A 15,064-nucleotide genomic window follows, 5' to 3' on the forward strand; every position below is an offset into this window, starting at 1 on the left:
AGGATTATTTTCCCTGGACTTCCTAGTCTATGATGTAGATGGGAATGAGCTTGTTGCATTAGATGCTGTTGATTGTCAATAGACCTTTATGCAGCGTCCTAATAAATCGCATTCTAGCAAGGTCTAGTCTTCCTTGCAGGGAAAAATGGAAGCCTGGATTTACTAACTTCAACATATTGGAAGTTGGTGAAAGGATTAATATTCCTACTATCTAAATTAATCTGGCCTATAGATACTGAAGTGGTAACTGTCATAGACAAATTAATTAAGAAATGGATTATTTTCTTGGCCCAGCAGAGCTTGAACTATGTGGCACGGTAGTTTGTAAGACCACCATGTAATAGAGGTGCAAAAAAGATTGTGAAGAGTTTTCTCATTCATCCCTCAAGTTCACTAGAGAAAGCAATACCACTTCATGCAAAAATAGTGTGTCCTTTTGTAATACATGAGTAGGTTAGCACACATTGCTGTGGCATTTTATCATTTCAAATTCTTGAGTTTGGGACACCAATAATATTAATTTATATAAAATCCTTTCAAGACTGTAGCTCAAATTAGACAAGTCCATCTTAGATGTCCATGGAAGTATTTTTAATTTGAAAGACATCATTTTCACTAACTTAGTAGGAAAGTTGGGTTTCAATTTAAGAGGAGTATTCTGAGTTCTAACTAGTCCTGTTCCCTGCACTGCTCACTCTCTTCCCATCTTTAGGTCACGGTTTTAAAGAGCCTACTCTCTATCCCAGCATTCACATCCTTAATGAGTCTGTTGAATCCTTTTATCTGGGATTACACATCATGTAATTTTCCAGGTTAACACTGAATTGCAAATAAGTATTGTGATTTTCTGTCAGGTTTTGCATTAATTTCATAGTGTTGTTGCCTCAGCTTATTCATGAGAATGATCATGTGAGATAAAAACCTTTAGAAGTGCAGACTGTATGCCATCTCCAACTCCTCTGCTTTTAACAGTGCCTTTCACTCTATTGTAAGAGAAAATTTGATGTGACATAATTTGCCTTTGGAATTCCACTATTATTCTTTTCAACTTTTCAACTGCTGAGTATTGTTCTTGTACTGAAGTCAGGCTCACTAAAAATAGTTCCCATGTTCTTGTTCTCTTGTATTTCCTTTCTTCCCCAGTCTTGTCCATCTTTCCTGAGCTCTTGTCTTGGGTTGCAATGCAAGATGTAACCAGAAGTATGTATGTTATTACCATCTGTTAAAACCAGGTGGGGCAGTGTTCTTTATCTCTTCCATGACCCATCCTCCCTCCAGGGAGATATCAGCTGTTAATGGGCCATTAAGTCTTATTACAGGACTGATAAAATTACATCATCCCATTGTGAGCTGCTCCATCCAGAGGGAGGAGCCAAGCATTCCTACCTGAATATAACTGGAGACTTGGAACACAGCAATCAGCCTTTTTCCACTGGATTCCCAGAGGAAAACAGGACCCATCTACATCACCACTAGATTTTTAGAGGAAAACTACACCCTTCTACAGGACTACTGCTTCAACAGAAGCACATCTGTCACTCCAGGAGGACTGCAGCCACCATTTAATCAGACTGCTACCAACCCTGAACAACAGGGTGTCAGGTTGTATTCTGTTAGTGGGTTTTGTTGTTTTCTTGGTCTACTGCATTTGAATTTGAGTTTTCCTAGAAAGAACTGTTATTCCTATTCCCATGTCTTTGCCTGAGAGCCCCTTGATTTCAAGATTATAATAATTCAAAGGGGTGGGGTGCTTTACATTTTTCTATTTCAAGGGAGGTTTCTACCTTCTTTAGCAGACACCTGCCTTCTCAAACCAAGACAGCTCTCCAGGATATCTACCAGCCTACCTCAGCATGCTCCAGCCTACAGGTGACATTAAAAAATCTAAAGTAAGTACTCTGTAACCTTTTCTCTGTCTTCTCTGAGTTCTTACCCTTTTGATGCTGGTCTAGTGTTTATTACATAATTTATGCTAATCTTTCCAGCAAAGACACAGATTTTTTGGGGTTTCTTTTTCTGTTGTCTTCCAGTCAGTAATATTATAGAATGTTTTTGGACTGTTCTATGTTCCAGTTACTTGTTGCTTGGCTGTGCTTTTTTTAAATTTATTTTTTAAACTACATTATTTTATGTAATCTGACCTACTTGTCACCTCCTGTGCCATTCCTTGTTCATTATTTCAGACCAGTAGGGAAATACATGGCTTGTCAGACTTACTCTCTTTATCTTTACTATCCTAATCTTTTCTTTTTTCCTTTCTCTAGCTGGAGACAGTAAATTATTTAGTAGTTTCTTAAAGGACATTATTTAGTAGTTTCTTAAAGCTGACATTTCTCTTTTCCCAGACCAATTGTCACATCAGCCTCAGATGGGAGGGGAGTAACAAAATGTGCTAAAATGCTCAATAATCATGGATTGTGAAGAGAGGACACAATTTCCCCTTAAACTCGGTAAATACAGTCACTGTTGAACAAGTTAATGCTGTTCACACTTTCAAGTAGGCAGTTTTATTTATTACTCTACAATTATGTTTTTACTGTCTGTAGTTGTAAATTTTTCATTTATTCCTCAAGTCCCACGATGTCTCCATTTTTAAAATCCTGAGGCAAAGAGAGAGATACATTTAAATTCACCTGCCTCTCTCTGCAAGATTGTGCCATACTATAAATTTTCTATTACTTTCTGGCCAAAACCTAACTGTGAGAGGCACTGGAATACTTGCCTGGGTTTTGGGGGCATCTTGCACAGCAAATACTCAGTGACAAATGACAGTAGCAAAGGAGCTGTGTTATCAGTAGCAAAACATCAGTCTTTGTGTGCCTCAAATCTAGCCTATTTACTGATCCAAACACAGTTAAAGCCTCTTTCTACAAATATTTCTGCTGGCATTTTCACCAGCCCTTATTTCTCTGGCCAGTGTTATTTGTTTAATCCAGTGTTTCATCTCTTGCAGCAGCTTTTCCCAGGTTAAGCCAGCAGTTCTCAAGGGTTTGTATTCTCTGGAGTGGTTATGAGTCCCAGTTGGAGAGGAGGAGCTTGCAGGGAGAACTGAATCAGAAATAACAGAAGTCGGGGCACAAGCAGAGGTGGGAATTCCTGTTTGAAAGTTCTATACAAAGCTCTCTTCATACCCTGTTTAGGGAAAACTGCGAAAAGATGGATCACATTGCCAGCTCCAGAGCTATTATTCCCTTGATCCCCTCTTGCCTAATCTTCTTTTATAGAAGATGCATTTCTTTCCTGTGTACTTTTGCATCTAGGGCTGGGTGTTATCTGCTGCTTCCCTGAAAGGAGCAAGTCACCTCTGAGACTGCAGTGCAGGCAGCTGCAGAAATTTGTATCATCAGGGCACCTGTGGCAAGAGAAGTAGATGTGTGTGTGGCCCTCTACTGGCTCTGGACGGGCTCTGGGTTAATTCAGCTTCCTTTGCTGTGGTATCCATTCCATAGGTAGGGCATGTGTCCAGAAATCCAATTTATTGCTGTACCACAGCACATTTCACAGCCAAATAACCCTGGGAGTTATGAAGTGGGACCTGTGGGCTCCGTTCTTAATGAACACCATTTGTCCTTAACTGAGGTAGGTGGGGAAAATTGAAAATTGGCTGGAATGCATTCCCTGGAGACCTGGTGCTTATTCTGTCGTGTGACCTACAGTGTATCAGCTAAGGACTTGTCCTACTTTATCATTTTCCTCTGCCCCTATTTTTGCTTCCCTTTAAAAATCAAGATTAATGCAACTTTCCTCATTTATTTCATTGATTATTTGCCTTGATAATACTGGGCAATTAGAATGTCAGAAGAAAAGGTTTAAATATTGAAGTCTGCAGGTTGACCTTAAAATCTATTCCTTGCAAAGAATTCAAACATTCTTGCTGATGGCTTTAATTCATTGATACATCTTAATGGAAAACTGATTTTTTTTTTCCTCCTCCATAAAGATCACATTTACATATAAAAAAATGGAAGATGATATTTTAAGAAAAGATTTGCTAACAAAATGAAAATTAAATCTTTGATGTTTGCCCTGGGTTTCAGGATTGGAAATAATTTTTGTTAAGCAGAGGGTCATGATAATGCTGTGTCTTTTCCTTTCACTGAAGTCTGCTATATTGCAAGGAAGTGAGAGATAATTACTAGACTTTACTTACTCTTGCTTGACAGAAAACTAACATAATGAGGTAAGGTCTCTATACGTAAAAATTTGGAGTAATATACTCAGGTACAAATGGGATGTTGTTCAGGGAAGTTGGCTGGGTTACTCCTAATTTTTCTTTACTACAGATCTGTCCCTGTGAGTTTCCAACCAGGACACTCATCACAACAGGACCTCCCAGTCTTCTGTATGGCAGCTAAAGTCTCACTATCGCAGCCTTTAAAATTTGGGTTTCCCTCCTGTAGGTGGGGCTGCCGTTCCACCAGCAGCTGTGCTGCAGAGGTGGGCAGATGTGCTCAACTGCGAAGGCCAGCAAGTAACCTCCTCCTCTAGCAAACCAAACAATGCAAAGTGACCATAGCTTTAAAATATTTTGTTTTATTAAATGTTTCAAATAACATAAACATCATATTAACAATTTTATGGCTGAGGTTCATGTAATTTGTGGTTTGATAATTTTATCTGATTTGAGAGCTCAAAAGGTTATGCCTTAACATTAGAAACTCTGTAATTAAGATTTATAACAGGAAGTTGTCTCATAGCTAACAAGAGGATAGAAATAGCAGATAGAACTGTAGAAACTGGACAGTGGGAGAGTACATACTTTACTATAAATTGGGGTCTGCCAAGATCATGTAAGGACAAGGAACCTTTTTTAAGTGGCTTCATGTTCAGCTGAAAAAAAAATTCATAGTTGGCTTTTAAGCAATAGAGAAAAGTGGGATAAGTACATCTTTAATTATTCCCCAAATACACTTTATTTTTTTGATTTTAATTCTCTTCAGGTAAATCTGTACCACCTTCATACCAATATTTAGCACCATGTAATGGGATGTTCACCACTTACCTTCTGGGGAATGTTATTTGCTCTGTGCTAGAATAAGGGGTCCAATTGTACTAAAATTGTACTGAAAGTTCATTCTTGCTTTCAGCAGTAGAACGTCAATGCTGGAAGAGCAACAGCATGCTTTCAACCATGAAGCTGTAGCTTATTTACAAACAAAAGGATGCCCCCCTCCCTCTTTTCCCAGTTGCTTTTTGATGAAAATGACTCGATTAACAACTACAGATTAGGTTCCCTTTACACTGGAAATGAGGGTATGTTTTAATCGCTTCGTTGTGAACTGAAGTGGAACAGGGCATGCCAAACAAGCACAGCCTGGCACTTCAGGATGACCTCCACTGCTTTTACCATGTCTGTTGTCTGGTGCTGAAAGATGCAGCTGTACACACAGGCAGATGTACTCATGTTTCCTTATAAAATGTAGAAGAACACATTTCTGCAGGAGGTGGGTAATGGGCCAAGAACCTGTGATTTATCAGTGGGTCTGTTACCCCTCCCTCCCTACTTGGAAGAAATGTTTCTTAGCAAGGAACAGAGGAGGGTGGAGGGGTAAGAAATTTTATTTTTTTAGTAATGTACATACTGAAGATTAACAGCTTTGGTTGTCATTCAAAAGGCAGTTAAAACATTAGATTAATTGTAGGGATTTGTTGTGGTTGGTTTGGTTTGCTTTGTTATCACTGTTTAATTAAAAAATTGTACATTTTAATTGCAAGCTTCTGCCTGTTGCTGATGGTGAAATGATATTCAGTGTTTTCTTTCAGATATTTTCCCCAGGGCTTGGGTTTCTTCAGAGCATAAACAAATTCACTGAGGAACATAAACAAATTCACTGAGGAGCACAAAGTAAACCATCAAACATCAGCCACTGCTTGCGGTGAGAACAAGAACAATGCTCAGCTCTCCATTATGACAGTCACAGCTGGCACTCAAGGGCCACTGCCACACATCAGCCCCTGCACTGAGGCTTTCTGAAATATGTCCGTGCTTCAGACAATCAGCTGGAAACATCTCAAGCCACAAGAAAATGGATTAAAGATTCAAGTTCCCCTACATGTTACGTCTGTGTTAAGACAAGCTAACAGCTTGATCCACCCCAGTCAAAGCCAGAGCTCTGGATCCAGCTGCTGGTGATGCTGTGTGGGCTATGAAGGGTCTTCAGAAGAGCAGACACCATCTGCAACAGCTCTGTTTTTCCAACCCAAACAACTCCTGCTGTTTTTTTGGGGCTGAGTAGCTTTTCTGCAGCTGTTTCCTTCAGCAAAATGCTGAAGAACCTTAAAATGTCACCACAGAACCACCACTGTTCCGAGTGCAGCACCTTTTTGTGTCTCCAGAAAACCAGGTCTGGATATGCTCGGGGAATAAAAAATACACCTCAGACTTGTGGAACAATACAGCCTGTGCACACAAGTGTGAATGACAACAGGTTTATTGAGAGGAATTCCTGGCCTGAGTAGAGAAGGGGAAGAAAAGATGGGACACTTTACTCTCAGGAGAGCTGACTAATGTTGGTGTAGCAGCTCTGCACCTTTGCCTTTTTTCATTCTTTCTTTTGTTTGTTACATGCACAGCCCAAGTTTTACAATCCCCTTTTTACTGTTGTTTCTCTTTGTCCATAAGGCAGGCACTTAAAAAGACTTTCAGGACAAGCGTTGAAATTAATTCCTAATGTTTGAGTGGAAGTTTGTTTCAAAGTGATCTATAGTTTTGGTTTGCTTTGTTTTTTAGCCTTTCCTATAAGGACTGCAAGCTGCCTGATGATCCAATTATGTAACTGAAGGAATGCAGTCTTCCTGGAGGAATCCCTGCAGCAACCTGCCTCACCACCACCAAGGTAGCAAAGTACAGTGCCACAACCTTCACCAAAGCATTGCTCTGGCAGCACTGGACAGCAAACATTGGTCCCCAGCCCCTGAACACGTAGCTGCTCCAGGCTTCCCAGGTGGTGACACCTTGCACAGCATGTCCTGAAGCTGGAAAACTCAGACCCAACAACCAGTTTCACTAGTTTCAGGATGCACATTTCCAAGGCAAGACCTTCAGAAATTTGCATCTTTATAAACTGGCTTGACCTATTTAAGCACGGATCAAAAGCAGTGTGTGACAAACACACAGGTCAGTGGCAGACAATGCTAGAATCTTGCCATCCTGGACACCACATTTCTGGTCAGGTTCTGCTGCAGGCATCCTTTGACAATTGCTTGGAACAAGACCTCTGGGGCATAGGGGGAAAGATTAATTCCTTCAACCTTTGGAAGGGTTTCTGAACCAGCTTGAAGTGCTCAGATATAAATACACTCAAAGTTTGCTCTTACCTTCACTACCAAGACCAAGTATAATTTTTGAGGAAGGCCAGGTTTATAAATATTCTGCTATTCTCAGCTCACAAAAGAGCACCTGTGTCACTTTGTTGTGGTTTTTATATAGCATTACTTTTTTGGACAGCTGTCATGACACAAGACTAGAGAAACTGGGTGCTGCACTGAGGACTGATCATCTTAAAAATGCTTATTCAGTGTTACCTGAATAAAAAATATTTTGGTGTAAGATTTCACTCTGAAAATCTGACAACACAGTAACTTTATTGCTGTTGTTCCACCAGCTACTTTGAAGAAGGCTCTCTCTCTGCCCCCACAGGAATTTACAATTCACTACAAGAAATAAGGACGTCCAACAGCCATGAGCATTGGGAAGGTCCTTGGTGTCCTTTCTAAATTACAATTTCATTCTAAAACTCTGAAAAATCAAATTCTGATAATTGTAAACTGCAGGACAAAGTACATTACCTTCACAGTTGCATGACTGTTCTTATAGAGAAGTCAAAGAATCAAAGAGCTGCTTAGGTCAGAAAAGACCTTTAAGATCATTAAATCCAACATTTAAACTATTCTCAAAAAAAACAAGTTTCAGACTTTTAATGCCTCCTGACAGGAGTGGCAGCAGAACAGGCCCAATGATGTTTCCTCCATGTGTGTCTTTACATTTCTTTGCCAGTGGAAATGATCAGCTGTAAAGTTATTTAGCTGTAATGAAAGCCCAGTATCAGGCTGGTTTTGAGCTGCAGGGAGAGAGATTTCCTGCAGAGGAAAAAAAGATCTATACTTCAAAAATAATGATGGGTTTCTGTATTCTTCTTCTGATTTTTATGAAGTCTTCTCTTCATTCTCAGGGTTAATACAGCATTTTTCAAGATCCCAAAAATGTTCCAAGCAAATGTGATAGATACAAGACCAGGAATTTTTTAATACCTTAACCGCAGGGAGAAAAGAAGACCTTTCTGTAAGAAAGCAGCTTATGAGTTAACACAGGTGCATGAATTCTATGTGTGTCTTCAGGTATGGCTTGAAAGCACCAATCCTCAGCAGCAATAAAAGACAAGATCTGAAAATTGCTCCCTGTGTTCACTGGCCTCATATGACTGATCTTTCCCCTTCCTAAAGTTTAGAAGAACTGAGAAGGTGCGAATTTTTATTTATTTATTTTTTTTCAATAAGATAGTATTTCACTGAATGAGAATGAAGGAACAGCTGCTTTAGGAAGACCTCTTACAGGTTAACTTCCTTGGCTGGGTCTTCTCTGGTGGCATCCTTGTCTTCCACGGTCATGCTTTACATTTGACTCTTTTGAGGAAGAAGATAGAATTAAGATAGCCTAGGGAGTAGTACATGGGAAGACAATGACTTTGGTTAATCCTTACTCTTGCACATCAGATTCTAAATGAGGGGTCCCAGCTTGACCTGTTCCTAAAGCTTCAGTTATGGCTTTAAAAATTGGCCTGGTCCTATGGAAGAAAGACCACCATGTATTAAAGCATTAGTTAAAATTAAAAAGGTGAGCATGTAACAGTGCACAATAAATGCCAGCTGCTGTTCGAGGGAGTGGATTTTTCTGCTACTTTCAGACCCCGATGCCCACAGTTTCTGATTAGAGGAGATGGAGGTCCTTCTGGAAGAGGCTGGTTGCTGATGGATGGCTTCAGTGCCTGAGGGTGCTGGATGCCCTGAAGTAGGACAGGAACTTGTAGCAGAGGCTCACCACAAAGTACCAGATGTTTCGAGCCATCTGTGACCTTGCAATGAAGATGCGCCAGATGATCACAAGGAGGGTGGTGTTGAACGCGTATCGAATGTTCCTCAGCCTGGGAAAGAGGCATCTTATCAAGAAACACACAACAACAAGAAGCTCACCAGCCCCCTGCATTTTCTATAGGTAATTCAGAAATAGATCCTATTTACAAGTGGGCCTTGGGCTTTTTGCCATTCCTGTTTTATTGGAGATGCTGGATGCTGGAGTGCTGGAGTCCTTGGTCTTTCCAAGGACTATGCTGAAGCTGGAGCACAGTGAATAGTTCATGGTGTAGGTGGAATGGCTGTAGTGGAATTCTCTCTTGTTCTGTAATCTCATTTCAAATTAGAGCAGTCATATGGAGAGGTTTTTCTTTAGGACAGTCTGTGTCCAATACTTTCTGCATCGGTTTCATATATTGGCTACCTCTCACTTTGCAGGATTTGGGGCAGGCTAGAGAACCTTCATAGGAGCTGATAAGCAAAGTTTTCTTATTTGGGTGCAGCCCCATCTCTAGAATTGTGAAATTACATAATGATCATAAATGGTCTTCACTGTTGCAATACTGCAGCACTGGGATTTTTTATTTTTTGGGGGGAGTGGGTTAGTTTACAGCAACAGTTTCAATGCTATTACTGAATTTGCAGATCTAATGATCCTGTCTTCTTTCTGTCAAGCAAAAGTTTCTGCTGTTCTAATTCTCAATTTCCCAGTGCTTGACCAAAGGAAAAAAAAACCTAAAGACCTCAAGACTTGTTTTGTTTTTATAAGAGCCCTTTTATTTTAAGGTAAATTTTATCACTGCACCACAGCCCATGGTCTGAGGCAGTCAGTAGTCCATTCCTGAGGTCCTTATAAATCTCCTAAAAACGATCCATGAATGAAGAACTTGTTTAGGATTCCTAGCTATGGCAAACTATTCCCTTATTCTATGTTTGTAAATACTGACAAGCCACTGTGATAAGTAGTAAGTTATTTATCTCCATTTTAATCAATAATAATAATAATAATAATTTTGCATCATAGCTAGACTTATTTTCCCCAAAGGTAGTCAGGAGCTCTTATCTTTTTCCCTGGGTGTGACTTACTTGCGTAGATGCTGCTTTGCTGCTGGAATGCCAGCCATGTCCTCATTTAGCAAGTACTTCTTAGCACCTATGCAGTAGCTCTCGATGTACTCTGACCAGTGCAGCTGGCGAACATCAAAGTTGTATAACTGGGATTTAAAGACAAAGAGTGAAAGCTAAACACCAGAGTTCAAAAACAGTTCACTTGAAGCATCAATTCCTGATTGATCTCTGTTCCTGAGAAGGTCCTGTCTCTGATATTGTCAAAGCCACCAAGCACTGCCAGACTGTGTTTCACAGGTACTGATTAATGTCCCACCCAGCTGGGAATCTGGGAAAAGCAAGCAGAAGTGTAGTGCTAGCTGGCAGAAAATAAAGGTGTTTATCTTTCAGGTGGCAACTTTTCCATAAATACATGTTTTGTACACACACACACACACACACACAGAATCATGGAAGAAAAATGACATTCCACACAGGCAAACAGATTCAAATGAAAACCTCCACGCAGTTTTAATGTGTCACTAGAATTATGTGTAAATAAATTAACTGGACATTGAGTCAACAGGTGCCTCTGCATCAGTGTTACTCTCAGCTGTGCTGCATTCTCTTTTGGCAGCTAGATCAACAGAAGTCCAGGAAATGGGTCACTTTGCTGTTTGGCATAAACAAGATCTCACTGCAGAGCCAACTACCCCAGTTCATTTTAGGTGCTCATACTGGACAAACTGTTAGTAAGCTCTCAGGTAGCTGTCTGTCTGTTAGAACAAAGAAAGACTTTGTAGAGAGGAAGCAGTTTTCCCAGAATAGGTTGGGTTGTAAGGAACCTGAAAACATTCTCCAGTAATAAATGGAAAGCTCCTGAAATAAATATTTCAAACTGAAATAAATTCTAATCATCTAGATATCATTTAAAAACTCAACAACACACCAAAACTAATTGCTGCAGATGAACAGAATCTGAGATTAGCAACCCATATTCAAGACATATTTACCTTTTTGTCCTCTGGGTTAAGGTGACTCATTAACATATTCATATTATCTGAAGACCAGTTCCAGGACTGGGTGGAGAAATACTGCAGGAGTGTCATAGACTTGTGCAGCCGATTGATGATCTTCATCATTCTGAAACAAAGCGGGAGTATCAGAGGTGAGCAGGAAGTCTGACCTTATGTAGAAGCTGCTGGTTTGTGTTTCCACCAATCCAGGTGAATAAACATTGCAATTCCTCCTGAGCACTGCCCTGCTACTCACTAGGCTGAGAACTTGCTCAACAAATCCAAACTGTTCCAGCTGAGCTCTTGAGCCTAGAGCTACCCAGCTTTTACTGTTGGCTCAAACATGGCAGCAAATGTGTTTGCCACTGATGTCCAACTCACTGGTCTGGCCTAAGCAAGGGCTGGAAGCTGCATCTAACTAATGAACCACTGTTTAGGGAAGAGTCCATCTGAGCCAGCATGAAGTCTGCACCACAAAGGTACGGTGCTTCTGTTCCTAAGGTGGATACTTCTCTTTCTGCCACAGGAATTCTCTTCTACTCCTAAGCCTGAATTGTGTACTGAAGCAAGGCTCTGATTTTTGGCATTAGCTCCAGTATTTGGTGACCACATCTGCAGTATGGACAGAAATGACTTGAGCAAATAACTTTCTGAGCTCAGAAGTCATTTGCTCAACTTCAGTTTTCAGACAGAACCAAAGAATCAGAGAATGGTTTGAGTTGGAAGAGACCTTAAAGATCATCTTGTTCCAACCCTCTGCCATGTGCAGGGCCACCTTCCACTACCCCAGGTTGCTCCAAGCCCCATCCAACCTGGCCTTGGACACTGCCAGGAATGGGGCAGCCACAGCTTCTCTGGGCACCCTGTGCCAGGGCCTCACCACCCTCACAGGGAAGATTTCCTCCTATGTAGTCTAAATGTAACTTCTTTCTGTTTGAAACCATTGCCCCCATCCTATGATTATGCTCCACGGTAAGAGTCCCTCACCTTCTTTCCCACTGGTTTGCTTAAAGTACTGAAAAACTGTTACCAGGTTTCCCATGTGCCTTCTCCAGCCTCAACAGTCCTGGCTCTCTCAACCTGTCCTCATAGGAGAGTTGCTCCAGCCCTCTGACAATCTGTATGGCCCTCCTCTGGACCCACTCCAACAGCTCCATGTCATTGTCATCTTGCTTCAGAGGAAAAACTGCTTGAGGACTTGGGAAATGTAGGTTCAGGTCCTCTCATGTGTCTTGGCCTTTTCTTACTAATTCTTTTAATATAAAAGTGGATGACAATAATGCTGTCCCCTACCCTGCAGGATTATTTTAGTTGTCCCAGTCATGAGTAAAAAAGGCCTCTGGCAGTTGTTTTGAAGTGTGATGTACAGGGCTTGGTCAATTCTGAGAGGACACCACGTCCTCTCAGACTGGGTAAGGGCAAAAGAAAGCATTAAAAGGCTGATTTTTGTGGAAAACAGAGCTGTTTTCATGCAAAATATTGAGCTGCCCCAGAGGGAAACACAGTTCCTGTGACAAATAAAAGGCAGCAGTCTGGAGGAGAATGGTGCCAGGCTGGCCTCTCCCCATACAGACACGACTGCCATGGCGATAAGCACTCAGCACAGTACAGAAAGACATGATGAATCCATCAGCTCAGAGAAGAATTGTGCAGCTCACCCAAACCAACTAGAAAGAGCACTAAAACCTTAGACAGGCACTCCTTCTTAAAGTGACTTTCATTTTAGAGGCAAAGCAGACTATCAGATTAAAGGAACATTCTGAATAATTATGTGCACATTGACTGAATGTACTTTATCTGAACTGCTTTACAATTATTTCAGATTAATCTTCTTGTGTAGGGCAAGCACCATGGGGCAAAGCTTTGTGAGTATTTTAATACATTTTGGGAACTTGGGGAAAAAAAAAGAAGTATGCAGTTAGATTGAAAAGATCTGAAGCTGCCCCTCAAACTGACTCCCCAACATCTTTAAAGTGCTTAGGACTAATGGAAACTGCCAGAAAAAAAGAAAGGATAAGAGAATCAACTCTTCAGTATATGGAAAAAATTCTTCCCTTTGAGAAGAGCGTGAGGAAGAAGCTGGCATAGGGTGCCCAGAGAAGCTGTGGCTGCCCCATCCCTGGATGTATCCATGGGCAGGCTGGACAGGGCTCTGAGCAAGCTCAGTGGAAAGTGTCCCTGCCCATGAAAAGGGTAGAACTGGATGATGTTTAAGGTCCCTTTCAACCTAAACCAGTCTGATTCTATGATCTGAAGAGATATGTGTTAAAACTGTGCTTCATGTCAACTACCTGAGCTCAATTGTGATCACATTCAAAACACTGACTAATAATTTGTATGAAGGAAAGGTCTTCTGAAAAACATCAACTGAGTAGAAACATGCAAAGATTCCTTGCAGAAAGTCTCATCTTCCATTGGGGAGGAATTGACAGGAATAAATCAAGTATTAGCTCTCACTGTAGCCACACTTCAGACATGCTTTTTGTCTTCTAGAAAACTGTTTCCAGCAATGACAAAGATTCTTTATTTGCTCCCACACAGAGCCTTGCACAAACAGATGCTCAGGTGAGAAAGGATTGCCCTAAGAGACTACTAAGGGTATAGCACATTATGCCCTAAGTCATGGATGGATGTGCAGCACTCACAGGAAACTATTTACGGCATGATAATTCCAGATGACATCTGGAAGTTTATGTGAAATGAGCTTACACCTAAAAAGGCCTTTTTTTTAAAAAAAAATTAAATTTTAATTAATTTATTTATTTGAATTGGTTTACTGCCCTTAGACCATAAAGGTCTGATATTCATGTAGCTGGAAAAGAAGAAACAATGAGCTGCTACCTACAAGAAACAATGAATGCTTTCTACCACACTGCAGCAATATCTGGATGTGGTAGCTGAAGGAATGTGTCAAAAGAAAAGGAGAATTATATTAAAAAAAAAAAAAAAAAGACTTGGAAAACTCCCAACTTCATTGGTGAGCTGTCTTTGCTGTGGCTGCAAATCTTAAAGTTCAGAAGATCAGGCTGAGGTCTGTTTGACATTTAACTACAGCATTGCAGGCAGTGTCCACTGGTTAATTATGCCCATCAGTTTCATAAAAAGAAATGTCAATTGTAATGACAGTGCCAAGATCCTACTGCTGCACATTTCAACAAAGCTTGAAAATCAATCCTCATTTTCAGTTTGCCTGTATTTCTATGGTAATTCTTTCCTCCTGGATAACTGGAAGTCTTTTTACAGACCAATCTGCCTCTGAAGCAGAATGTCAGGGTGTAATCATTTTAAAGCGCTAGCTAAAATCTATCACACAGGGATAAATCAAAGCAACGCCAGAGATTTCCTTGCAAACAGCTGAAGCCAGCTTTCTCACTAGCAGAGGAGCACAAGAGCAGCTGAGATCAACACAACACTGTCATCCTGTTCTCACATTGCACAATAAATCCTCCTCTGTGGTGGCAGGGAGTAAAGGAGGACAACGTCTGGAGTAACATTACTTACAAGAAGATTCCTTCCACATGGGACATGCATATTGCTGTTCCTCCAAGCCATACCACTGCCAGGGCTGAAATACCACCTGTAATGGTGAACAGCCCTCCTAAATACAATTAGAATTTAATCATACTCAGAGATAACTGCTTCCTAGATTTTAGGCCAGTGCTGCAACCAGCTACTTAGGCATCTGATTTATGGGGAAAAAGCTGGTATGTTCTAAAACTTGCCTGCCTCAGGTCCTTATGCAAGCTCATGTCAGATAGAGGTGATCCCATTGGAAAGCTGAAGTGGTAGAGATCTGGATATAGAGAAGACAGAAGACTACCAGTCCTCTTCTGCCTTGGGAAGCTCTGAAGCGTGTAAAACTGAGTTCAAGAGATGTGCTGTTCTCCAGGTGCTGGGAAGGGTGCAAGCCCTAGGCAGTGCCTAGCTATGTA

General features: G+C 40.9%; 1 protein-coding gene and 1 long non-coding RNA gene across 5 annotated transcripts in view; one reads left to right on the top strand and one right to left on the bottom strand.

Annotated features, from left to right (window-relative positions):
• Positions 1-1,561: 1,561 nt before the first annotated feature.
• On the top strand, positions 1,562-6,425 carry LOC107204517. Of its 2 annotated transcripts, XR_004497556.1 has the most exons (5): positions 1,565-1,602; positions 1,794-1,889; positions 2,346-2,450; positions 2,954-3,086; positions 5,764-6,425. It is a non-coding gene; the product is annotated as an uncharacterized LOC107204517 (long non-coding RNA). The 2 variants fall into 2 exon arrangements; XR_001521640.2 differs by having other exon boundaries at positions 1,562-1,889.
• Positions 4,514-15,064, bottom strand: part of LOC107205003 (fatty acyl-CoA reductase 1-like) — a 122,783-nt gene continuing 112,232 nt past the window's right edge. For all 3 annotated transcript variants that reach the window (XM_015629063.3, XM_015629061.3, XM_015629062.3), the window contains exons 10-12: positions 11,130-11,259; positions 10,156-10,283; positions 4,514-9,140 (exon numbers count right to left, since the gene is read on the bottom strand). In XM_015629063.3, coding sequence (XP_015484549.1) covers positions 8,978-9,140; positions 10,156-10,283; positions 11,130-11,259 — 421 coding nt within the window. In that variant the 3' untranslated portion in view covers positions 4,514-8,977. The remainder of the gene's footprint in view (positions 9,141-10,155; positions 10,284-11,129; positions 11,260-15,064) is intronic.

Source organism: Parus major, chromosome 1A (genome assembly GCF_001522545.3).
Source record: "Parus major isolate Abel chromosome 1A, Parus_major1.1, whole genome shotgun sequence".
Lineage (NCBI taxonomy): Eukaryota > Metazoa > Chordata > Aves > Passeriformes > Paridae > Parus > Parus major.